This window comes from Paramisgurnus dabryanus, chromosome 2 (assembly GCF_030506205.2).
Source record: "Paramisgurnus dabryanus chromosome 2, PD_genome_1.1, whole genome shotgun sequence".
Taxonomy (NCBI): domain Eukaryota; kingdom Metazoa; phylum Chordata; class Actinopteri; order Cypriniformes; family Cobitidae; genus Paramisgurnus; species Paramisgurnus dabryanus.
The window spans coordinates 41,068,813-41,094,544 of record NC_133338.1 but is presented as its reverse complement, the minus strand read 5'-3'; the positions used below and the strand labels follow the sequence as shown (position 1 = coordinate 41,094,544).

Sequence of the window (25,732 nt, the reverse complement as noted above, 5' to 3'; positions counted from 1 at the left end):
AAGGAGTTTATAAGCTTGTCTTAATAAGCTGTTCCAGTTTTCTTTTGTTTTCCAGAGAAAACAGACAGCTCTCTTCTCTGGACACATCTCTGTGATTGAAATAAAAAGCTCTCTGCCAAAGTAGGAGTTGTCCAAGTCCATTTCCTCCGTGGGTTTTTAGTTATTTCAGAAAGATCCTTTCAATGATTCCAGAGTAGGAAGGAATTGGATGCTGTCTGGCCAATTTAGCATGAAATATGAGGTCTATACTATAAAACAGAGTATTGCTGAGTACTGAATGTGCCACAGTTTTAAAAGCACACTGATAATGTATTATGATTGCTTCTTGAACACTGTCGCATTTACACACATAAAAGAGAGGATCATTGAATTGCATGCTTGTTGAATTGCACGCACTGCCTTTATTGTTATAGTGGTCATTCACCAAAGGAATTATAAATCCGGAAATATATGCAAATAAGGCCACAGAATTCTGCAGTCTTTCATCTGGGATAAGTGTTCTGCGATCTTGCACACTTTAGTAGCACTGTACAATATTTAAATATTATCCAGGCACCTGAATTAGCCTAAAATGTGTGTGTGACTCCACTGCATATCTAGATACTGTATTTGAAGAGCTCAGATGCAAAAGCTGCTTATCGCCACCTCCGTCAAAAATGTGATAATGATATTGACCGAAGGCGTTCTGCACGTATTATACGTTCATTGAGTACATTTTCTTTAAATCCACTTATCCCACCATTTGTTGGCAGAATTCATTAAACGCTATGGCATTTTTTTTAGCAAAGCCTTCGAAGTGCCTGAAAGAAAAACTGCATAAACGGTGGCCCGTGTATATGTCATTTACCAGCTAAATAGAAGTTTACTGAATATATTAGCATATTGACCAAATTGCTTAGCCTTTTACCTTAATTAAAAAAGGACAGTGAAAAGTGATGAGACTTTTTTAGAAGTGGAGATTTTTGCATGTAGAGGGTTTAGCAGACTAATTTAAATTTGTTAAATACCAATGAAATTACTACACTCTTAGAACGAATGTGTTAAAAACAACACATTAGTGTTGATTCTGGGACATCACACTTTAACACAACTTGTTTTTTATTTTAACACAAAATGACACATAATGTGTTAAAAGCTTAACGCACAAAGATGTGTAAATCCTTTCTAAGAGTGTAGTGACTTGTAAAAATAAGGAATTTAATTTACTGACTTAATAACCTTTTTAGTGCCCTTAAAGTGAAATTACTGAGCCTAAACATAAGATCCTAATAAAATAAAATAAAATTACAAGAAAACACACTTTTTTGGGCATTTGCATCTGATTTTTTCATATACTGATTATGATCTCCATTATTTCATCACAAATTGTTTAAGTTCTATCAGTTGAAAATATAAACATACATCTCAATTTAAATTTAGTTTCAGTCTCATCCTCAAAGTATTTTGCTTAGACATTCCAGTTTATTGCCCCGTTTTTCACAGTCAAGTGCTCAGTCAGATGTGATTGGATGATTCTGTTGCCATCCCGTAGTAAGCATTATTCCATTCCTAAAGTTATTCCTGTTTGTATTACAGCTACAAAAATCATTAGGTGTCATGGGCTGCCGTTGTTAGGACTGTTGTTCTTGTTATTCGTGCCAGAGCTTTAATTAGCAGACTGCAGAAATGCACACATCTCTGTGGATTCCTCAGTTAAACCCGTTGAGATCAGAAGACTCCACACAGAGGAGACAGATTAGAAAAGGCCAGCAGGAAACTGCCTGACGCTCAGAGATGGATTCATCGCTTTTATTGTCAAGCCCCACTGTCTGTGTTTGGATCTGTTGTGTGTATTCTCTGAAAGAATGCTTGTGATAATGACGAAAGGGGTTTAGCTTACGCTGTATGTTTTTTATTTCTCTTTACAGTTAGAACAGATACAGAAGCACACGTGGTACATGTGAGTATTAATATTACTTCTTGTTGGCAATGACTTCCTCACTTATTTTGCATTATTTCAAATTAAGATGCTTTTAATGCACATTTTTTAATACCTGATTTGATCTAATATGTCAAAAGTAGAAATCGGGCCAGATACACACGGGGTAAATGTTACCCTTTGTAAATTACTTCTCACTCCTTCTTGCTGGTTCAGCTGATATTTTCCCTGCACAGTCATTTTGGAAATAGTTAAACAGAAAAGCATTAAGTATTAACCTGTCAGCATAGGCACGACTTCATATTGGAAAAAATGAAGAGTTTGGTTCCAAAACGCGATAAACACCATTAAAAAAATTGATTTACCACCAAAATTGTATTGTATCTGGTCAGTATTAAAAAGTAAATTATACATTTTATGCAAAATTCTATATTCGCCATGCTATTCTGTCATTTTTCCCCCTTTGATCAACAAACAAACAAAAACAAAACAATACTTTGATGGCATTGATAAACCTGTGGCGGGGAAGAAACGTAAGCCATCAAAATCTAATGATTTACGTGAGAGGCACTCGGGAGACGAAAAAATGACGGCTGTTGCTTGTTCTCACACGACAGCGTCTAGCTTCTGTCATGCTAACACATTGACCCCAGGAGATCTTATGAAAAACTTTTCATTATTTTACGAGAAGTCGAGCAGGAAGAAAACATTTTAGAGCTAATCGCTGTCAAAAAAGTTCAGCGATGACGTCCCAAGGATGACAACTGTAATGACAGTGTTCTTAATACGAAAAAAGTGTTTTGATTAATGCCATTAATGTTTATTTTTTTTTATCATGTATACCACTAGTCAACTAAATGAATATACAATGGCAAAGATGAATGCACATTTATATATTGATTCAATAGATTTATTGCATTATGCGCAAAAAAAACTGTTTTTAGAATACATTTTTGAAAATCAAATTATGGATTTTAATTTTTAATGTTATTATAACCTAAAGATGCTGTGTTAAGGTTTGTAACAGTGGTTTGTAGTGGTTGTCATCTTGTCACTTTCTTGGTACTGTATAGAAAACAAGTTTTTACCAAAATTAGTCAAAATGGGTTTTGGAACCAAACTCTTCAAATGCATCACACAAGGCAGCTCACACATATTCACACACTTGACAGCGTCCATACTAGCTGTTTATTTATATAATAAAGTGAAATAAAAAATGATGAATGAAAATATCTATACCATCCATATTTCATTCTATGCCCATAGGCCTATGTGTATACTGTATGTAAATCAGATTATAATGAGTGAGGACATAGCAGAGATGATGGGTATGTGGTTCCTTTAAGAATGTCACAACATAAGATAGCATATGAGTGTGTTTTTGTTTAGACAGGAGCCTTAAGCTCTAACTGGCTGGCTTCACTCCATGTTTGTGTGCCCCCCAAGCAATGCCTTATGTTCTTCAACTGGTATATATATATGTTTAACATCCATTCCTCTGGTATCAAACTTTTTGTATTTGTCATGATGGGAATTATAAAACCAGCAAGGGTCCCAGTACACGCCCATGGGGTATTACACTTTGCGCTCAACCAATGAAAAATAAACACTAGATTTTTTCAGGCCCATACTTCTGTTCTGATCTTCTGTATGGATCTTTTCACAGAGGTGGAAAAAACGAGCCAGAACCAGAACAGCCAGTGCCAAGGAAAGTGGCGATTCGCATGCTACCCTCCACCGAGGACATTGACCCAGATGTGCTGGAAAGCATGCACTCGCTGGGCTGTTTCAGAGACAAAAACAAACTGATGAAAGACCTGCTGTCAGACGAGTGAGTAACTAAGAAACTGTAATAGGTGACAGTAAGTGATGCATTTCTTTAACAAATTCCTATCACAAGTGGTCACAGGAGGCGGATTTGAGACGTTTGTTACTACCAGGTGTAAACAAGGATGTTTCTCAGTGGATTGGATCACCCAAGAAACAGGGAACAGGGCTGCATTCACCTCAGTCAGGGACAAGAAGTTTTTCCAATTTTACCAAATGTTGTTTTGCCCATAATTAAACAAGCCTGACAGTGTTTGCTTTGAGACATCGTATATGTGTACATTCTTCTTTTTTTAGCGTTAGTAAACTCACATTACAGTATAGAATCTTGGCTTCAGGTTGTTAGAGAAGCCCATTGGCTCATCTATCATCTCCCGTACTCACACAATTACCGCCTGCATGCTCCACTGTGTGCGATCACTTCGTTAGTCCGCCTGATAGATGGCCTGGTTGTTCTGTTCCAAAACATCTCAGCCTCCATCTCTTCTTTGCCCAGCATTTAAACGCAATTTAGAAGATGCCTGCAGCGAAGATAAGTTATACTTACTTCACACCGTGTGGTCTGGGCCAAAGACACTCAATAGAAGGCTTAGCATTGCCAGATTATTAAGACTTTTGAACTCACCCTGACTCTTGTTGGATATTTTGTGTCTTTGTGTTTTGGTAATGAATTATATCCTGTGATCTCTGTAGGATGTTTTAAGCTTTCTGAAAATAAGATGCTTAATGCTCTTAAACTAATTAAATTACTTGGCTTAAACTAAGGATTATTGTAGAGCACTGAAGATTGTAGTACATTGGAAACCTGTATTGACCACATACAGGTTTTGCTCTCCTGTGCCCTAATGATATAATTTTTTTAGTGACAACCAGGAAAAGATGATCTACTTCCTTCTGTTGGACCGTAAGGAGAGATATCCCAGCCATGAGGATCAAAATCTACCACCCAGAAATGAAGTTGGTAAGAAGAGTTTTTTTAAGTTATTGATGATATTTTTGTAACCTGTTATGTAATAAAAGCTTAAAATGATAGCGCATGGAAATCTAGTTAAATGTGATTTAAAACTGGTCCATTTAGAGACCAGCTACCGTGTTATAAAACACTTCTGCCAAGCTGGATTTTTCCACAGCAGGCCGTGGATACATCAGCAGAATGAAAGATATTTTCTGAACAGGATGGGTTTAATGAGCTGTGTGTTCAGGATGAATGATTAATTTATTCTAATACTTGTTCTTCCCAGATCCTCCAAGGAAGCGAGTGGACTCTCCGCTCTTGACAAGGCACAACAAGAGGAGGCCAGAGCGCAAATCTATGGAGGTGCTGAGTGTGACCGAGGGCGGTTCTCCTGTTCCTGTGAGACGAGCCATTGACATGGCACAACACGGACAGAGGTACAAAAATATCAAACTCTCATGTAGTCTTTACAAAATCCTACAATCGGAGAAGTGAGGAGTTCACTGGAATTGTGCTAGAACGGATTTTGTGGAAACTTTGATGGGAAAAAGACAATGTTTGTCGAAAAAACTTACAAGTTGCTCTTAAAATTGCTCATAAAGACAAAAAAAACTAAATCATTTAGCTCATTTAATTCTGGGAAAACAGTGATTTTTCTAGTTGGCAAAATATTTTTGGTTCCTATTCTTAGCTTAATGTGCCATATGGTGATTCTCATATTTGGCACAGTATAGAAGTTGCTAACGTGCGCTTCATTATCTTCATGTATCTTTGGCACGTGTTGCCAAAATTCTCTTTCATTTTTCCATGTCCATCGTGATCCATTTCATCAACCCTTTGTCCTTTCCCTCTGTAGATGCTTTGGTTCAACTCCATGACTACATTTGTAAAATTTCTATTACGTTTACTCTTTTAACTTTACTCTCTCTTACTGTAGTAAATCTGTTTTCAGTAAAAGCTTGGATATCTCAGATGCCCACCCCATACTGCAAAGCAAGGAAGAGAGGTATAATCCACCGCCATGCTCTGTTTTCTCATCTGAAGATGCAGTGGGGTTTTTAATACTTTAAACCTATACTTGCACAGTAGCTGCCAGAAAGAGCACTGGCCTTTTCAATCTCATATAAAATCTTAAGAGCTTTGCTTGTTTGAGAGGGAACTTTAAAAAAGTTGAGGTCATATTTGTACAGTAAATAAGACTTTTTCCTCCCAGTTTGGCCCCTCTGTTTTGGTAAAGCCGTGGCCCTCTGGCTCCTTCCCTACACATCAAAAGCATCTTATCTCCCTTATTTTGCCTTTCATGTTTCGTTTGATGTCTGGCATTTTTGTCCCTTGGTACATCTCAAATTGTTAGTTTCTTCTCCTTGCTCTCATTTTGCCTTTATCCCTCTTTCCCCATCAACCTTTATTGTTTGTTTGTCTTACAGTTATGTGTGCGCTTAAGTAAGAGACAGAGGATATCAGGTTGTTTGTGTTCATCTGTTCAGGCATGTTTTTCTTCAGCCTTGATTTAACAGTTTGGAGAATTCACAGTCCAGCCATAATTTTGAATTAATTTGCTTGAAGACACGCATGCAGAGCGGGTTCAGTCTGCCACCCAAATAATTTAAACATGCTTTGAATATTTCTGTCACTTTTTATTTTAATTCAATGAATGTTTTGTGCTTTATTAGATGGATAATAGACCATTACATGAAGATTTTTTTATATACGTTTAGAAATTCTCATAGTACACATTCAGAATAAAATAGCAAAATTGAATGAGTAAAAATATCTCAAAAGCTCCCCTGCATCTTTTGTACATATATATTTTTTACCGCAGTAGTCTCTTTTTCCCTCATGCCTTAAATTTTAATGATGCACTACGACTAGGCTTTACAAATACTTTACCTTTTTTTTAAAAAGGTACAATTATTTTCTCTTACTGTATATAGTTATTGCCTAACCTCTAGTGACTGTCCATTAACCGCTTTATACCCTATTCATTTTTTACTCTTATTACAAACTCTCCTGACACTGTGTTCTGTTACTACAGTACAAGATTATTAGCTGAACGCAGGAGCCATATAACAAATATCAGTATTTAGCTGAATCAGCCTTAAGATTTTTTGGTGTTTATTATTTCTACGCTTGAATGATCATAGACAATTTAAGACCGTCGCATGATTTGTATCTAAGTACGGTAGTAGCATTTGCAAATGCAGTTGATCAGTTTATGGATCAAATCCTTCCTGAAGTCTGAATGTTGACACCTTTAAAGGTGATTTACTGTTTCAATTTGCTTCAATGGCTAAACTCATTGCGTCCATGGTCAATTAACTCCTAATCATTTATTGCCCTTAACCACTGAAGTTCATTATCTAATAATGCACAGTGAAATCGGAAAATGTAAGGTTTATACAAAATAGGTTGTGATGAGATTACACATGCTTATGAAACATACAGTAATTATATATATAGTGATCAATTGCTTATATAGAGTATTAGTATTAGTAGTGCAGATGTAATTCATTTGCAACTCGAATGCTTATTATGGTAGGGATAATGTATAGGCAGCAGATTGTTATTACAGAAATAAGCCCGACAGTGTGATCAGGACCCAATGCGCAGCATCACAAATGTCACAAACACATTATTTGGTTTAATAATTTGTAAATATGAAATACATTTGTAAAAGTCATATATGTTATTAACATCAACATGACATGACATCACAAAGTTCCGTGTTATAGTCATTGCTCATTTATCCGTGTCATTGTCACAGATCTCCGCATTTTTCCGGTTTGGGTTAGGATGTCACTTTAACTATTGGTTTATACTAATTTTTTCAAAAAATATTAAACAATTGTTGCCTAACGTTAGGGTTAGAGTTTGGTTATGATGTCATTTTATGTAACAGAAAGTTGCTCTAACCCCAAACCCATCGACAATGGTAAGAAAATAGGAAAAACTATTGAGTAACCACTATGTGAAACTGACACGGAAAAGAAAGTCTGTGGTACGGACATGGAAAAATGCGGAGATCCGTAACAATGACCCGGATAAATTAGTGAAATATTCCGTGACTATAACATGGACATTTGTGAAATCAAGTTGTTGATTTTTGTGTAATATGAAACTGTACCTGTCAAAATGATTTGCAGCCGTATGTTAGCAGTTTTAGTTGGTTGTTATCTCTGAATAACATACGATGGAATGTCGTGACTGGCCAATTAGAATCAAATATTTGAGAGCGCTGTGTAATAAATACAAATGACACATTGAACACAAAGACTTATAGATGGTTTCAGCTTTAACCACATAAACAAACGGCTTTCGTCGAAACAAACGTAACTTCCGGTAAACTCGCGCAAAGAATCAATTAAAATAGAGTCCTCTTAGAGTGGTTTATTACTGATAACAAGCAACAACAATTAGATTACCTTAGTTTAAATTATAGCTAAAGTATTTTAAAAACTACACTGAGCTAACGTTACCATGTAAAATTAATGTATACAATGTTAACTGGAGATCGGCTGCCAATCCTCCCTTCACATAGCGATGATCCATGATCTCCTGATTCCCTCGTCTCTAGGAAACTAATTTTTTTTTTTCGACGAGGTATTTGTTCCTGATAACTATGGGGCCGTATGTTGTGTGTATTTGTTCGACGAGTTCAGTTTAGCCACTAGCCAAACCATTAAACAAACAGAGACCTAAAGTTAAGTTTCATATAGACACATAGACGCATAACCGCGACAACGCGCGTCCGATGAAACCATAGACCTATGAGAAAAGTCGACATGTGCATCTTCGTACCTAAAGAGGGCATATAAGTACCTCAAATGTACAAATTGGTACTTCAAAGATACATAAGGTACGTGGTATATATTAGGTCATTTTTAAGGGGTACCGTCCCAGTGACAGCTTTTGTACCTTTATTTTTGACAGTGTACAACACACAGCAGTGTTTTTTCAACAAAATTCATTATCGAGTTACTATTCTTTACTATGGGTGTGAGTGAATGTATGTTGTGTAACTCTAGGTCTCGGTCCATCAGTGGAGCGTCTTCTGGTCTGTCCACCAGCCCCCTCAGCAGTCCTCGGGTAAGCCCCTCCACATCCACAAATATTAAATTTATTCACTTTGAGAGTTCGTTACAATCCTGGCTACAGTCCGTAGCTAGTTGTTTTATAGATAAACTTGCCTATAAATGTGTGACATCTATGTACAGAATGTTTTTTGTGAGAAACTTGGGTCACTACGTCTGCTTGTCTATGATTTCTGTGATCTACAAACATTTAGTATGCATTCATTATAAATGCATAGAACATGTAATCCAATGAAAAGGTCTTGTTTTTTCATATTAAAGCCAGCTTCATTGCCTACTAAGTAAAGTAATGCATGCTAGAGCATTCATGTTAATTATAAGCCTGCGGATTGTAGAGTGTATCATCTGTAAGCTCTAATAATTCAGCTAAACTGCTGCCCATACCGATCCATCGCTATTACTACCAGTCCAATCACTCTGCAATGCTTTGCATAATTACTGCTAATCAATGGCCAATTCACAAGCTTGTTTCCTTGAAATATTTGAAGCCTGGCTTGTTGAAATCCCTTGAAAATCCCTTGTTCCGTACTGAGAGTGGAGCTCTGGATAGCCAGCCTTTACAGCTGACTTGTTTAAAGAGGATAGCCACTTCTAAGACTTCCCAATATGCCTTCCTTGAGTCACATCAAGGACATGCCTTCAGAATCCGGTTCTGAATCCTGCCTGATCAAATCTTCTTTAGTTTTAAATGTTCTATATTTTCAGAATTTCAGATTGTCGCCCTTTGATTGTTGAAAATGGTTCTTGTAGAGAACAGATTTGGTGGAAGTCATTTGAATTAGCCTGTGAATAACTGCTTGATATAGCTCATTTGAGATTAGTTTTACTGCTCAGACAAAGACTTAAAGGTTTATCATAGAGAAATCTTCCCTGCGGTACAAATGAGCTTTAAAAATCCCTTTTATTGCCTTCTTTATACCCACTGTATGGCTGCTGGTTACCGCCTGATTGTTTTTCTTTGCAATGTTTTACAAAATGCTTGATGAGGTTCCACTTTCATGATTGTAATCACACTCTTCACAATTAGTCGCCCTTATTGGATCTGACCCAATTTTTTAGCCTCATCTGTCAAAGGATGGGAATTTTATCAGTGTCCACAGCATCCTCATGTCATACCTCAATCAGCAGCATTGTAGTCTATGCTCTGTTGTTGGTTTGCACTTATTTTCACTCGCCATTTTGATAGTGTGGCGCTATTGTCTTGAAAAACTCTTTAAAAATGAGTCTGTACATTGTCTCAGTTTTGTGAGTTGTTTCACTCCTAATGTAATATTTGTTCTAATTGCCAAAAACAATAGTAGTGCTCCAACTATTTTATTTTATTGAGGCATTCTGACAATAGCGTCCTTTTAAAAGATTTCCCGCTTGCTTAGTCACTGCTGACGGCATCTTTATTTCTCCCAACAACAACCCAATGCTTTATTTCCAATTTCTGTTGCTGATTTTGCTTTGAGAACACCGGTAATGCTGAACATTTTATTTCCACTGTCTTGTTGCCTCTTGGCTGGTTATGCTAATGGCATGTTTTTTCTTTCTTTCTGCATTTCCTCCCTCACCTCCCATCACTGGTGCCTTGTTCATTATCCTTTCATGTCTGGTGTTGGTGTGTGTGTCTGCGCTGCAATGCCTGATAACTATGGGGCCGTGTGTTGTGTGTATGGGCTGCGTTGGCTCTTTTTATTCTGCTGGCTCGATGCATGCGCTCTTACAGCCCATGCGTCGATTCGCTGTCCCCCCGCAATCCGCAGAACTCACTTATTCGCCAAACAACAGCCCCACCCATGCTCCTGTGTCACGGTTTAACGGCACAGGCCCGCACTCCCCAAAAACCTTTCAACCAAAGACAGGTGCCCTTCAGCCCAACAGCAAAACTCAGACCCTACCAGCCAAGCCCAAAGTTGCAGACAAGCCGCTGCAGGCCACCAGGTCCAACCCACTGCCTCACACAACGGCCACGCCGTCGTCGGCCAAGTCTGAACCTTCTACGCCTTCCACGCCTTGCCAACCCATCCCTCCCCCAATACCCAGCAGCCCCAAGGTGCGGCGGCCACCTTTAACGGTGCCACCCAAACTCTCCGTTCCCCTTTCTCCCCTTTCGCCCATCCGGCTTCACCATCTTCACCCGCTGGCCGGGACTGACCACAACGGCAAATCTATCCCCACCATACAGGTTACGCCCCACCCCTCCCCCAGGGGTAGCCCGCTGCCGACTCCAAAAGGGACGCCGGTGCACACACCTAAGGAGAGCCCAGCCGGGACCCCCAGCCCCACGCCACCCCCAAGCCCCTCTATTGGAGGCATGCCCTGGAGGACACGCCTCAACTCCATTAAGAACAGCTTCCTTGGCTCGCCACGCTTCCATCGCAGGAAACTTCAAGGTACCTGGTTTCTCGCAAGGTTATTTCTTTATTTATACACCTGGAGTTTTGGTTTCTTGACACTGTAACCCTGTTGGCTCGGTTACTGGGAGACTTATGACAATAGCTTAGATTTGGTAGATTATTTTAAAATAGCTTTTTAATTATAATGATCCAACTACAAGATTTTTACATTTACGTTTTTCAGTATGTAATGCTAAGGTACATTTTATGGTACTACAGCAAATTCTTTATGAATGTTACATTCCTGTTCTTGGTATTATTACAAATTCTCTCTGTTCTTATAAAAAATATATACTCTTCTTTTTAAGGCCATTTCTATATAAGCTGGAAAGCCATGTCTGGTTCAGTATGACACATGTTATCAATCATATTAAGTGACTAAATGTTTTTTGATGTGCACGGTATTTTATTGCTTTCAATGGGAAACCTTTGGCGTCACTTCGGTCATGAGATTTTTTTTAATATGAAGTTATAATAGATATATAGTTAGATATATTATTGTTATAATAGTCTAAAATTATAACATGTTTTGCGTTATGATTGTTAATTTAAAGAGACAGCATAATCATATTCGCATTACACTTTATACACATTATATTTAAACATTTTACCCAACCCCTACCCCATGAGTACTACAGGGAATCCTTCAGCAATAAAATGTTGTTATGTATGCCACTACAACAGTGATATCCAATAACAGGTGGAAATGCATCACAGCCTGTGTGCATGTAGAAAGCTTTTAGGTGTTCCAATGATGATTGCTATTCCTTTTATTGCAGTTTTCATTTTAAATGATGCCCTCTTACCGAGCAGTATTCTGTAAGGACTGATTTTAGGGGGTGGGGAGTGGGGGTAATAAGCTGTCTGATACTCCATTATCAACTATATCTGATAATACACCTAGTACTGACAGTGAATGCTGCAGTTCCTGAATATTAGCATCCCCAGTTGTTCTTCTTTTCCTCATCTACTGGGAAGAGGATCAGATGAGCCGATAGCAGGAGTTGAATTACTCTTAATCTCTGTAGGTTTGCAGTATTTAGCCATGGCTAATCAGCATTGCCATCCTGTCTAATCTTTCTGGTTATAAAGTATGATGCAATGTATATTATCCGCTTTGTCTCTCTCCAGTTCCCACACAAGAGGAAATGTCCAGCCTAACACCAGAGTCTTCCCCTGAGTAAGTGTTTGCCATTTTCACAATCAGTCAAATTTGTTTAGGGTTTATTCAATTTGAGAAAGTGGAGGGGCCAATAAAATACGACTCAATTATGAATACTTGTTATTCTACGTGTGCGTGAGGCTAAATGCATTACTTTTTGTATTAACCTGCACTGTTTAGAGTTAAACCACAAACATTCAATTAAAGCTTGTGTAATTAAGATGCTTAATTCTCGCTCTTTGAACTTGCTTTTTCTCCAAATTACGTTTTTTATTACAAGTCTAAAAGAGCTATGAAAATTCAACAGTTAAAGTTAATGTGGTGGTCCAAACATTGTTCCAGGCCCCATTAGCCTACTTTGAGGCTGAAGACATTATCAGTGAATAGTTCCTCATGAATAATTCAGTGTTTTATTTCCACTTCACAGCCACGTCGAACAGCACTTGGGTACAAAATATTTTTTGGAGTCTTTTTCCTCTTGTTTCTTACGGTTATTTTTTATTATTATTCATCGTGAGTTAGTGTTGACTCAAAGATGTCCTAGATAGGCAGTGACTCTTATAAAATCCCAAAGATTTAAAGCAGAGTTAAGAAATGTGTATGCCAGTATCAGGCTTTCAGTTACAGGCCTTCAGAAGCGTAAACTAACTGCGCATTCACACGGGGCGTAAGCGTTGAAAAGTGACATTCACTTTTAAAGGCGGAGTCCACGATGTTTGAAAAACGGTTTGGAAAAGGAGACGGGCCGACTACCAAAACACACTTATAGCCAATCAAATCAAATCAAATGCCGGGTTGCGTATGTGTGGGGCGGGTCTATCAACAGACGGTCCAGATTCTATTGGGGTAGGGGCGTGTTTGTTTAGGTGATTTCAAATATCAACATTGACTTTCAAACATCATGGACTCCGCCTTTAATGGGTGACGTCAAGCATTGGCAAACTGAATTGTGGATCCGTCGGCGCCGCGTCAGTGCCATTGCTCGCGGCAGAAGTTGAACATTTCTCAACTTTTCAAGCGGCAACGCTTGCGTCAGCCAATCATATCGCTTTATGCAAATAACCTAGGCAGAGCCAGCCAATTACGTTTATGGAAGACCGGAGCTTGTGTTGCGGCCACAGTGATTGGCTGTTGGCCACGCTTCAGACAAGCCTTCCGTTAAACGTTAACGCTTACGCCCCGTGTGAATGTACCGTAAGGCTGGATTCTCCTGTCATGTACAGTCAACGCTATCTCATGGCAATTTGTATGTATTTTACGAGAAGGCTAATTCATACTAATTTGTACGACGACATTATTGTACGATTTGCTTTTGCTCCTGTGCCAATAGGGTCAAGGTTGGGGTTTTGTTATTGTTTTTTATGATAATAGTATGTTTTTGTACGATTCACTTTGTACAAATTAGCCAACTCCTAAAATATGTATGGATTCCTGTGAAATCAGGCTGGTACGGGCAATATCCTAAACTAGTTTATCAATAGAGGGTATGCACGTGACGTCACCTTCGGCGAAAGTGACTGCGGTTACGCCCACTAAGTGGCAAAACGCTTGAGCGACAGCATTAACATAGCATGAAAAACACGTCTTAAATGGAAAAAGTGGTTGTGTGATCGACTGTGGTAACATATTCAACAAAAATTTGGAGCTGTCTTAAAAGTAAATAAGTAGCAGTAGCCATATGTCAGGTAAGTAAAATTTTGCGTAATTGCAAAGTTTTGTCAGTGAGCCTTCATTAAAAAACATCCATAATGATGAGACTTGTGTTGTACAAAGGTGGGGTGGTATAATAATGTTAGGATAGACAAACATATATGTCAGGAAAAGCAATGTCTGGCCATATGCCAATGTCCAGAGACTACTAGTTGTTTGGCAAGTTGTTAGGGTCACTGTTAAGGCCAACTAAATTCAATTTAAGCTAATAATAGTCAGTTTTACTGGCGTTTTCGCAGCAGCCGCTATGAAAACCAGCCATTTTGTTGAATGTTTTGCCACTTAACAGGGCGAGCGCCGGCATGGTCAGGTGAGAAAGTGACGTCAGGGCATACCCTCTATACTCAATATTCTGTACATCTGAATTTCAAATGCAAATGGAATCACTTAAAAAGCTTTAATTTAATTGTAATAAGCACTCTTGATGTTTTCATCGCATTAACAACAGTGCAAGTTTTATTCTGAATAGTTTGGCAGCGCACTTATTGCCACTTTTTCAAACCACAGTCATAAGTGATGTTTTCATTACCCGCCATGTCCAAAAGTATCCACTGACTCTGACAGCTTACTAACTCTCATCTTGTCAGCATTCATTGTTCTGTATTTCGACGTGTGAGAAAATTCATCCCGAGCGCTCTGGAAATGTCAGAGAGTGTATTCCTGAAATGCTTTATTTACTTTAGCCAACCACTGTCAGGGGAAAAGCTCCACAGTTATGGTTACAATGTGAAGTATCATTTTTGAAACATAACTTATTTCTGAATCATCTGAAGTTTGTCAACTGTTTTTCACTACTGGAGAAACCAAAAGAATTATGGAAACCATTCCCAGACACATACTGCACACTTGGTTCATGCACAGTATGCGACTTCAATTACGTTTTTTGTGTGTTGCGTTCCTTTATTAACAACCACTTGTCATTTTCCATAGGCTTGCCAAAAAATCTTGGTTTGGAAACTTTATCAACCTTGAAAAGGAGGAGCAGATCTTTGTGGTGATTCGAGACAAGCCTCTGAGCTCCATAAAAGCAGATATTGTTCACGCCTTTCTCTCAGTAAGTCTCCAATAAGTGTGTTAACGTACTGCATCTGTATACAGTATCAGAGTCATTTAGTTACAGAGTTGTGCCAATGGAAATCCAAAAAGCTCGGCCGTCACAAAATTTATGGAGATTTCAGTTAGTACCTGGAAGCTCATAGTGAGCCATTGAAATACAGTGAGTTAGAGGCAAAGAGCTGTGATTTTTCTTACAGTAATTTATAGAAATGCATTGATTTACAATATTTATAAATCACACCAATATGTAGTTTTATGTAGTTCTATCAACAATGTTTTTTGACAAATAAACTTCACTAATATGGGAAGATTAGTATGGTCAGCATCTGGTAACTGATTAACATGTTTTACACTGGCTGCAATAACTTTAAAACTTTAACCCTTTAACTGGCGCAGCCCTTTTTGAGTGTGGGTGGGTGAAAAGTTGATGTACAGTGTACAGCTTCAAATTAATAAAACTCTGGCATTTTTTTGGTCTAGAAGCCTAATTTTGGTCTTGTTTTAAAAAAAGACACTTTAACGTTTTTTTATGGAAGTGTCTGGAGGTGAAATATATTTTTTATAGCAGTTTACATTTATTTGTAATAAATAAAAAATGCAATATAGTGTTATTTTTAATACATTACATTATCAAAAAACAGTGATAGATTAACATTTGCATGAAAAATACTGAAGTAAACTTAGGTGTCTCGCTCACGGGACAGCGCCAGTTAATGGGTTAAAATGCATCACACTGTGTAGTTTTTAAGCTTATAATGTCTATGCATGTTTATAATGTACGATTGACTGTGTGCTGTATATCTTGTGCCTGTTTGATTTATAAATATTGAAAGAACAAGATTAAAAAAAGTCTCACAAGGCACTTCTATATTTAATTTGTTTTAAATTATAACAATAGCCTACCCCTGCCTCAGTATCGTTTTCTTTTTGTTATTAATCTGAACATCAGATGGGAGATGCCTTCTTCATCAATTTCAATTATTATTAATCAATGTTTGTATTAATTTATGCATTTTGTTAATACAAGTTATGTATAAATTAATTTATTGCATTTATTTAACTATCCAGCAGAATCACAGTGCCAAAAACACTCCACCCATACATTTATGCATAAATATGCACTCTTGAGAATCTCCATGATTAGCCATAGCTGTAAAAAAAAAAAAAAATGTTTCCATGGAACGAGTGAATGGAGCTGACGCCACTCTGTAACTAAAGCGCTCTGCTGTCTTTGTAAAGAACAATACAATAGTGTAAAAAACAATATATTTCTTGCACAATTGTTTTGCCGAATACTCTAGTATTGGCAGGTATGGGGTGCATTTTAACCGGTTGATTGGCATATTTTTAATGGCTCTTCTTTTTCTCTCAGATTCCCAGCCTCAGCCACAGCGTGATCTCTCAAACGAGTTTCCGGGCGGAATACAAGTCGTCGGCCGGCCCAACCGTGTTCCAAAAACCAGTGAAGTTCCAGGTGGACATCACTTACACCGAAAGCACGGCTGCCACCAAGGAGAACGGCATCTACTCTGTCACTTTCACACTGCTCTCAGGTAACCATGCCGACAGTGAGAACTTCATTGTGATGTCATAACTCTGTGGCAGCCAATAGAAACACAGGGAACCAGGGGGGTGTGTTGGTGATAGAGAGAGAAGTTGATGATGTTGAACTTTGTCTCTCTTTGTGGTGAGTTTTTTCAGTGGTCCTCTCCTCCATTACTCCCCCTCTCTGGTGAAGAAGCTTAAAATAGAAGTGCTTAGGGGTGTAATGGAAAAAAAATAACTAAAAGAGGCCTCCTGGTAATCACTATGCATTTTCAACCTGCTGTGTTTTAAAGGACAACCCAAAAAGATCCCACGCGCAGCTGGTGCCATTACTGCAAACCTGAACCCCCCCCTCTTTCTCTCTCTATTTCATTATCTCTCTCCCTTTCTTTGTTTCTCTGTTTCATTCTCTCTCTCCATCTTCCGCTGTTTTTGCTCTCTCAGAATAGTGATTGTGTTCTTAAAAGTTTCACATTTTAAAGTGTCATTAAGTCAACCATGGGCCGGATCCACTATAAAAATCACCATCATCCTATTAGAATTTATGAGGTAGTCGATGTGAAGAATTAAACCAGGATATATCAGCATAAACTGATGTACATTAGCTTCAAAAGACACAAATCTGTGTTCACTTCACAACATTTAAAGAGGCTTTTGTGTGTGTTTTTGTGTCCTCGGCAGGTCCCAGCCGGCGTTTCAAACGGGTGGTGGAGACGATTCAGGCCCAGTTGTTAAGTTCACATGACCAGCCTGGTGTTCAGCAGCTGCCTGGTGAGTAGCCAATCAATCCACTGCTCTCTCTCTCTTTTTTTCTCTCTACCTGTCTCTCTTTCTTGTTTCCCTCTCTCTCTTTCTGCTCTCCTACACAGCATCCTAAACATGCATGAAGCCTAGCCCACCCTTGCAGAGCACTAAACGCTGTACACACCCGTCAAGGTCAAATAAGTCTTTCTAGGGATTAAAACAGTGGTGGCTTTCTGGTCAGAGAAATCCTTTCATCGTTAACATTTATCTCTTCAAAAGGATTAAAAGAGACAAATCCAAATTACTGCTAAATTTGATTTGTGTTAAAGGTGCTAGAAGTACATATTTGACCTTATCGCAGAACATTGCACAGAACTGCATTGCAAGGCACACATGCGCACACTCTCATTAGCAGTCACACACACTCACATATCTCTAAAAGTGCATGCGGAAGGCACATTCACACTTATTAATGCTTCTGGAAATATACGGATTACAAGAAATGATTTCCAGATATTACAATGCAACCTGTGTCCCAAGCAAATGTGGCTTCAAACTATCCGCAGAAATCTAATGGGCTAGACTGTGGTTCCTGCTGGAGATGGTGAAATGAGAGAACAGAGAAAACCTCTGCCTGTCTTTTCTTATGGCTGTTTCTGCACATGGTGAAGAGCCTGGTACAGCTCCCTCTGCTGGATGCAATTTATAAAACCAGATCACTGTATAATGCAGACAGGATGGTTTGGAATAGCGTAATACCATGCTGCTCATACTATTTTTGCAGTATATACTGTATGTACACGTCTGAATGCATAGAATACTTGGATGACCTATTGTGTCGGCACTAGGTACTGTATCCCACAATGCAATGCGCTGGATATGCATTTACAGTGGCAAAGATTAAACAGAAGCAATATCACCCTTGAAAATTTTTGTCTTGTGTAATGATTATATTGAACAGGCAAGGTTGAGATATTTTGCCTTTACACTATAACCTATAGGCAGTATGCAGAACCCAGGAAGCAGTACACAAATATTATAATACTAGGGCACAACTTATGTTATTTTTCAAACTTATTTGTATTATATTCAAAAACATCTAAACTTTTAACAGTCTGATCAAATAATGAACGAATGAAGGAATGTACTGTATGGTGGTTGATATTGCTTCTGGTTCATTTGTCACTCTTCAAATAGAAAGTCAGTTTGGACGCATTGCTTTGAGAGATGCAGATATCTCACGAAAAATCCTCTGTGTATACTGCATATTTTGCAAATCTAATAGGTCATCAATGTACTCAATGTATATTCCTGTGATAGCCCACATTCAGCAGAAATAGTATTATTATGGTATTATGCACTTCCATACCATCGTCATTTATAAATCTAAATATATGATCCTAATGGAGAGCTGTTATCAGGATTGTGACTCACTACCACTGTAGCTATAAAGATGTACCATTCTATCACCCTGTCAATCACACCCATATCTACATTCTGGCTGTGCCCTTCACCCCTTTTGCACTCACGGCTGTTGGTCATGGCGGATGTGAGGTTTGCAGCTGTTGAGTGAATGGGCATGTGAGTGTCCTTACTGACCGTGAGCAGACGTGCACAGCGCTGAGCACCAGCATGCTTCACTCTCAACAAATTTGAGCACAAAATAAACATCTGCGCGAGGAGGTTAATTTTATTACTGTAAGTCAATGTGGTGCATTGAGAATGTAATTTTAGGGTAAATATTTTATTTGACCAAACGTGTTAGAGTAACATGTCATGTTCCTTTGACAGGAAAGCGTTCAAAGGGTGGTAAGAGGTCGATTTTATCTCTTCTACCACTTTGTCATGCACACGCTGTCAGATGTGTGGCACCCAGAACCCCTTAAAATATGAGAGACAGTATGTTGGTGTGCACGTGCGTGTGTGTGCATGCTCTCAGTTGGAAAGACAATAGGTACAATTTTGATAAAGTTTCATATTTTATTCATGTTGTTTTATACAGTCATTTAATTGTTGCATCATTATGCTTTGTTGTGTGGGACAATTGTTGCATCTGAATTTCACTTTGGTGAAACACCTCATTGAGTTAAGCATCTTTGTAATCTTTCATCAGACATCTGTTAAATCAGGAAACAGATTTCTATTTGAAGATAATATTTTAGCATCTGAAGAGTTTGTTATTAAAGTGCATCTGACATGTTTACTTGTAAGTGAGCATTTTTTTATCAGGCTCTTATGTTTAGGTTCAGTAATTTCACTTTAATGGCAATGGAAAGGTTATAAGTCAGTTATTGAAATGCCTTGTTTTCAAAAGTCTTACTTATTCCGTTCACTGGTATTTAACAAATATTACCCCTTTTGCTGCAAAACCCTCTAAGTGCAGGCAGACTTTTTTGGCAAAAACCTTCTTTCTAAAAATATTTTACTCCTTTGGACAAAATATAGCAAAATAGTTGTAAAATCACTAAAGATGCAACTAGAAACATTGGAAATTATGAAAGTCAGAATGTAAAAATATTTTTAGCACTCACAACTTAAAGGCAGGGTGCATGATTTTTGAAAAACACTTTGGAAAAGAAAGTCGGGCCGAGTACCAAAACACACTTGTAGCCAATCAGTAGTAAGGGGCGTGTCTACTAACTGACATTGTTGCCTGGGTTGCGTATGTGTGGGGTGGGTCTATCAAAAGAAGGTCCAGATTCTATTGGGGTAGGGGGTGTTTGTTTAGGTGATTTTAAATGTCAAATTGGCTTTCAGAGATCATGCACCCCGCCTTTAAGGGGCGCTGTGATCCACGGTTGTTTTGCGCAGGGTCGTTCTTCCAGTTCATCTTCTGTGCCCAAAAAGCGGTATTTCTGAATGACATGAGGCCAGGATTAAGTACATTTGATGAAGTATTTGAAGTATTTGATGAATGCATAATACATAATACGAGGTGGCATTTAGCGACTTTTGCATCTGAGCTCCTAGTTTTTATAAGCATGTCTTTCATCTATATTTCTTTTTTCTTGTCGATCATTTAGGACTTTTGCAGCAGAAATAATCATCTGTAGAAACACTGTTTTATGAGGAGGGAAAATTTCTCAGAGTGACCTACTTATGGAGGTCTCTAAAAATACAGTATGCCGTATCAAAACATCAGTGGAGTCTTTTTAAAATACTGTGGATTTACTGTTACAGATTCTGTAGGAATAAACACACACTGGACTGTCATATTTAAAGTCCAATGGTCTACCAGCTGATTTATTTTGGTGCATCATACTGTATATCATACTGTATAAATACAGTACTTTATAGTTGTGACATGACTGGATGTCTGTAAGCTCAGTTCTAGTGCCTTGGATTTCTGGCTTTAAAAACACAAAGGGCGTATTGAAACTGTATACTGTTAAAGGAATAGTCAATTTTCTTAAAATAAAAATCCAGATAATTTACTCACCACCATGTCATCCAAAATGTTGATGTCTTTCTTTGTTCAGTCGAGAAGAAATTATGTTGTTTGAGGAAAACATTGCAGGATTTTTCTCATTTTAATGGACTTTAATAGAGCCCAACATTTAATACTTAACTCAACACTTAAACGGAGTTTCAAAGGACTATAAACGATCCCAAACAAGGCATAAGGGTCTTATCTAGCGATTGTCATTTTTGACAAGAAAAATAAAAAATATGCACTTTTAAACCAGAACTTCTCGTGTATAGATCCGGTCGTGATGCGGCAGCGTGACCCCACGCAATACGTCATGACGTCAAGAGGTCACAGAGGACGAACGTGAAACCCCGCCCCAGTGTTTACAAGTGTCGCTAGATAAGACCCTTATGCCTCGTTCGGGATTGTTTATAGTCCTTTGAAACTCAGTTGAAAAAAACTGTTAAGTGTTGAGTTAAGTATTAAATGTTGGGCTCTATTAAAGTCCATTAAAATGAGAAAAATCCTGCAATGTTTTCCTCAAAAAACATAATTTCTTCTCGACTGAACAAAGAAAGACATCAACATTTTGGATGACATGGTGGTGAGTAAATTATCTGGATTTTTCTTTTAAGAAAATGGAATATACCTTTAAAACAAAACTTGTGACATCAGCTTTCCACCATATCTATGGAATAATAATAATGTCATTTTGAATTTTGTTAAAATCAGTCTACACTAACCTGATGGGATTAAGATACTTGGAGATATTGGAGCTGGTACGATATATATTTCATGATGTACTTTTTAGAGCCAGACATAAATCCAATGTTTATCCCAGAGCTGGTTCACATGTCTCGTAAGACACCAGGGTCCGTTCTGAAACGAGAAGTTTTCTGTATCCGTAATGATATACACAACAGCATAAATCTGAACAGGGATGAACATTTGTAATGGCTCACAGTCGAAATGCTGAAGCAGTGTCCCGTGTGTCACAAAGCTGCCACAGCTGTCATGGCTCTTTGACAGTCTCTTAGGCGGCTGTAAAGCGCTCTGTCTCGTAGGACCCGGTGGTTTTGAGCTTTTTGTCGTGATGTTGAGAAGTAACCCAGATTGTGTTGAAAGACAAGCTTTGGAACTAATGCAATCTTCTCTAGTGCTTCAATCTGTTTCAGATGATCACGGTCAGTTGCCATGTAACTGTCTTGTGGCTCACCGTTGCTCAGTCACTTATGAAATTGGAAGAGGGCGGTGATGGTCTGCAAGACTGTATTGGGGTCATTTAGGGGTGTAATAATCCTTTTTGAGGTAACCATCGGGTGTATTCAGAATCTGCAACAAATTGTACCAATACATTTTAAACCATTTTTATTTTTATACCATCTTTGTTTTAAAACACAAATTGTGAATTTGGCACAGATATACTGTATATGCATCGAGGTGCAAATATTTGCATTAAATATTTGCATTGATTTAATCACGGTTCCTACTTAATGAAGCAATGCAATTCATGATTAATACACAAATGCAACTGATGGGACACCATGGTAATATGTGACTCTGTCTGTGAGATGCAGGCTAAAGTCTCCTAGTCAAATTTTTACGAGATTATGAGCATTAAAGTTTGATTTAATAATTTAATGTTTGACATGACCCTACTCAGTCAACATTAAAGATACCAAGGTTATATTTTCACATAATGTTCTTTACATTATGCAAGATGAATTTATGTAGAAAACAGAAAATCACAAAAAAAAGACTTTATCTGGGTTTTCACGGATGGGGTCACAAATGATAAAAACAAAACAACAGGTTTCACATTTTGCTTATTATTACAGTGATAATGAATATTTCTTAAATTCTGTGAATTTGCATTGCATACATGTGACCCTGGACCACAAAACCAGTTATAAGGTATATTTGTAGCTATAGCCAAGCCAACAATGCATTGTATGGGTCAAAATTATAAATTATTTATGCAAAAAAAGTAAAGATCATGTTCCATAAAGATTTTTGTATATTTCATACTGTAAATATATCAAAAATTATTTATCATTATTAATATATGTTGCTACGGACTTTAAAGGACTTTTTTATTTTTTTGCAACATCAGATTTCGTATATTTTAAATAGTTGTATCTCGGCCAAATATTGTCCTAACCAACCATACATCAATGGAAAGCGTATTATTTAGTTTCTGACTCTTTTTTTGGATCAGGGTCACATATGCATTTTACACCCCTATTTAATAGCATATATCACATGTGTGCTAAATTCCTGAATTATGTGTATACACAATTTGAAGTTTCTATTGAAAACAATGTCACTAACCATCTTCTTGATTCTCATCATCAATTCAGATTAACTTCATCTTAATGCCATCAACACTACCACAACTATTTCCATTTCATCCAGTCGAGATCACAGATTAAATGGAGACTGCTTAACCACACTACAAAAAAATATCTTTCAACAATACAGAAATGTTCTGTCAGACACTTCAACATGCCTGCAGATGTACTGTATGCTGTCGCTTCCCCTGAAATAACCCCGAGCGTGTCGGTGTGTTCATGGCTTATTGTCTCCAGTATATGCAGTCTCGTCCTGCATCTCATCATCTCACCTTGGCCCGTCTGTGATCCTCATTGTTCATGTGTTTGTTCTCTGTCTCTCTCTCTCCTTTTCTCCTCTTCTCCCATGTGTGCACCCAGGCAGCCCATTGAGTAACTTCTTTGACGTAATTAAACAGCTCTTTTCAGACGAGAAGAATGGGCAGGTGTCCCATCCGCCCGGCACGCCCAAGCATGTTGCCAACAGCAAGAGACATGACCCTGAACCTAATGCCTCCAAATGTCCATCTGGCCAAGACAAAGCCAAGGTGGCACCATCAGTTGGGACACAGGAACAACCTTAAAACCAGGAGAATTACTAGATTACAAGTTTTTAAATAATACAAAAGAATCCAGTCGTGGTGAATACCGAAAGGACTCGTGTCGGCTTTAAGCGTGAAACCTGCAACAAACATGCCTACAGAGTTTTATATCAAAATAGAAATATTGAAGTACTGTATGTACTGACTTGACACTTTACAAAAGGCGCACCAAAACATGCACGTCTTTTTTTTAATCCAAGCATTTCTCTCCAGTGCTGTTTGCTCGATGTCTCTTTATGTTTGTTTTATGATGCCTTTATTTATTTCTGCTACCAGGACTTATCCAGAAAACGTGTTAAAGTCCATGTCCTGCTCTTGCACAAGATTCATGTATGGCACATTGATGGAGGGCACATTACAGTTGACGCTGAGGGAAACTCCTCATTCTGATGCATCTAAACAGATCCAGATCCGTTCCAACTTATTCCTCAACGTGTTTTCCTCTGCAGCTACAAACCACACATGTCCAAGGATTTGGAGTGAAGCCTTAAAACCTTAAAATGATGAATTCCTAGTAAGCTAACTCTATCTTCACCAGCTTTCTGTCTTTTTATTTGTCCTATCTCTTCCCCCCTTTCTCTCCCTCACTTATGCCACAAGTATTTATAAACCAGGATATTGCTGCAAAGGATCAGAGTTGGAACTATGGACATCATAATGCGTTTGAGGAGTTGCCCTTCAGGACTTGTTGGATTGTATTCTTTTCAATGTAGTCTTTCTTTGTGAACTGAAGAAATGAAACATTTCATGGACTTTGTGTCATTGCTGTACAAGATTTGGAAATCTAATTTGAAAAATTATGGGGAGAACAACATTGCTGTTGGTTGTGGGATAACAGGGAGGGGGATCACAGTTAAAATTATCTATTCTGTTGTACAGACTGAAAATATTCCTTATGTACAAATGTCTATCAGTGACATTGCTTAGACGAATTGTGTTGCAACATTTTGTTTTCTCCTCATGTAGCGTTAACGAAATGTTAGTTTTGAATGAAATTACGCTTGTGTATTCAAGGGTTACTTATGATGTCAATTTTTATTTATTTATTTTTTGTTTGCCTTCGAGAAACATCTGCGGGATTCAGAGAACTTTTACCCTAATTTTTGTAACTTATTTATCTGTTATTGTCTTTTTTATTTATTCAGCCGGGGGATATTTATATATACAAAACCGGGTGGGGAAGATTTTATCGTCAGGGCGACTCGTCAGATTGTTTAAAGGATTTGGTGTACGATAACACTTATCCGATTTTGTGAATGAAGCACTCTTTCCCGGCTTTGACCAGATAAAAGAGCTTGTAGTATATGTTAAATTATTTACCGGTAATTTAAGAATGTAGACTAGCGTCTTTAGGGTGGGGGGGTGCGAGGGATAATGAAGTATTGATATTTGTCGCTCATCTCATTGTGCGTGTATAACAGGTGGACAAGCTCAAATCACATGTTGTAAATAGACAACTTTGAGCAAATTACTTTCTTAAAAAACATCAAGGGGATGTGTTGCTGCTCCTGGCTCGATCTCTCGTATTGCATGTCCGACATTCGGCTTTAATTTGCATGATGTTGTGGATGTTAAATTTCTCTCCCTTCATCTTTCATTGACAGATTTAACAGACTTTCTACTCAATCCAACCATACCTTGAGCTTTTAGTTTCGGATCTCCTTTATCACGAACGATTTCCCGCCCCATTCTCGCTCTTCTCTTATCAAGCTTTTGTTTTGAGGGGGAATTCACACACATGGTCATTTATGGGAACATTCAGCGTGGAAGAATAAGTGGAGATGTAATAAGCAATACACATTGTTGTCTTTCCTATTTTGTACTTTGGGAGAAAAAGGAGCACAGCTGGATGATGTAATGTATCACAGATTTGATTAATACGGAGCGGGTAAAATAGACTCGCCGCTGATGTATCCCCTTGTAACTACTGTGAACAAAATCAGTGCAAAGGAAATAAATCCATTGACTTTGGAACGTTGCATGTGTGTTTGTGTATTGACTG

At 38.1% G+C, this 25,732-nt stretch overlaps 1 protein-coding gene across 8 annotated transcripts in view; it reads left to right on the top strand.

The window, feature by feature from the left end:
- Positions 1–25,709, top strand: part of brsk2b (BR serine/threonine kinase 2b) — a 138,538-nt gene extending 112,829 nt beyond the window's left edge. Inside the window, exons 9-20 of one of the 8 annotated variants that reach the window (XM_065289224.2) lie at positions 1,908–1,939; positions 3,585–3,749; positions 4,609–4,706; positions 4,987–5,137; positions 5,653–5,706; positions 8,726–8,786; positions 10,962–11,169; positions 12,304–12,352; positions 14,975–15,098; positions 16,473–16,653; positions 17,327–17,416; positions 23,510–25,709. In XM_065289224.2, coding sequence (XP_065145296.1) covers positions 1,908–1,939; positions 3,585–3,749; positions 4,609–4,706; positions 4,987–5,137; positions 5,653–5,706; positions 8,726–8,786; positions 10,962–11,169; positions 12,304–12,352; positions 14,975–15,098; positions 16,473–16,653; positions 17,327–17,416; positions 23,510–23,712 — 1,416 coding nt within the window. In that variant the 3' untranslated portion in view covers positions 23,713–25,709. Of the gene's footprint in view, positions 1–1,907; positions 1,940–3,584; positions 3,750–4,608; positions 4,707–4,986; positions 5,138–5,637; positions 5,707–8,725; positions 8,787–10,502; positions 11,170–12,303; positions 12,353–14,974; positions 15,099–16,472; positions 16,654–17,326; positions 17,417–23,509 lie in introns of all 8 variants that reach the window. The other 7 variants (XM_065289219.1, XM_065289223.2, XM_065289222.2 and 4 more) reach the window with 7 other exon arrangements.
- The last annotated feature ends 23 nt before the right edge of the window (positions 25,710–25,732 follow it).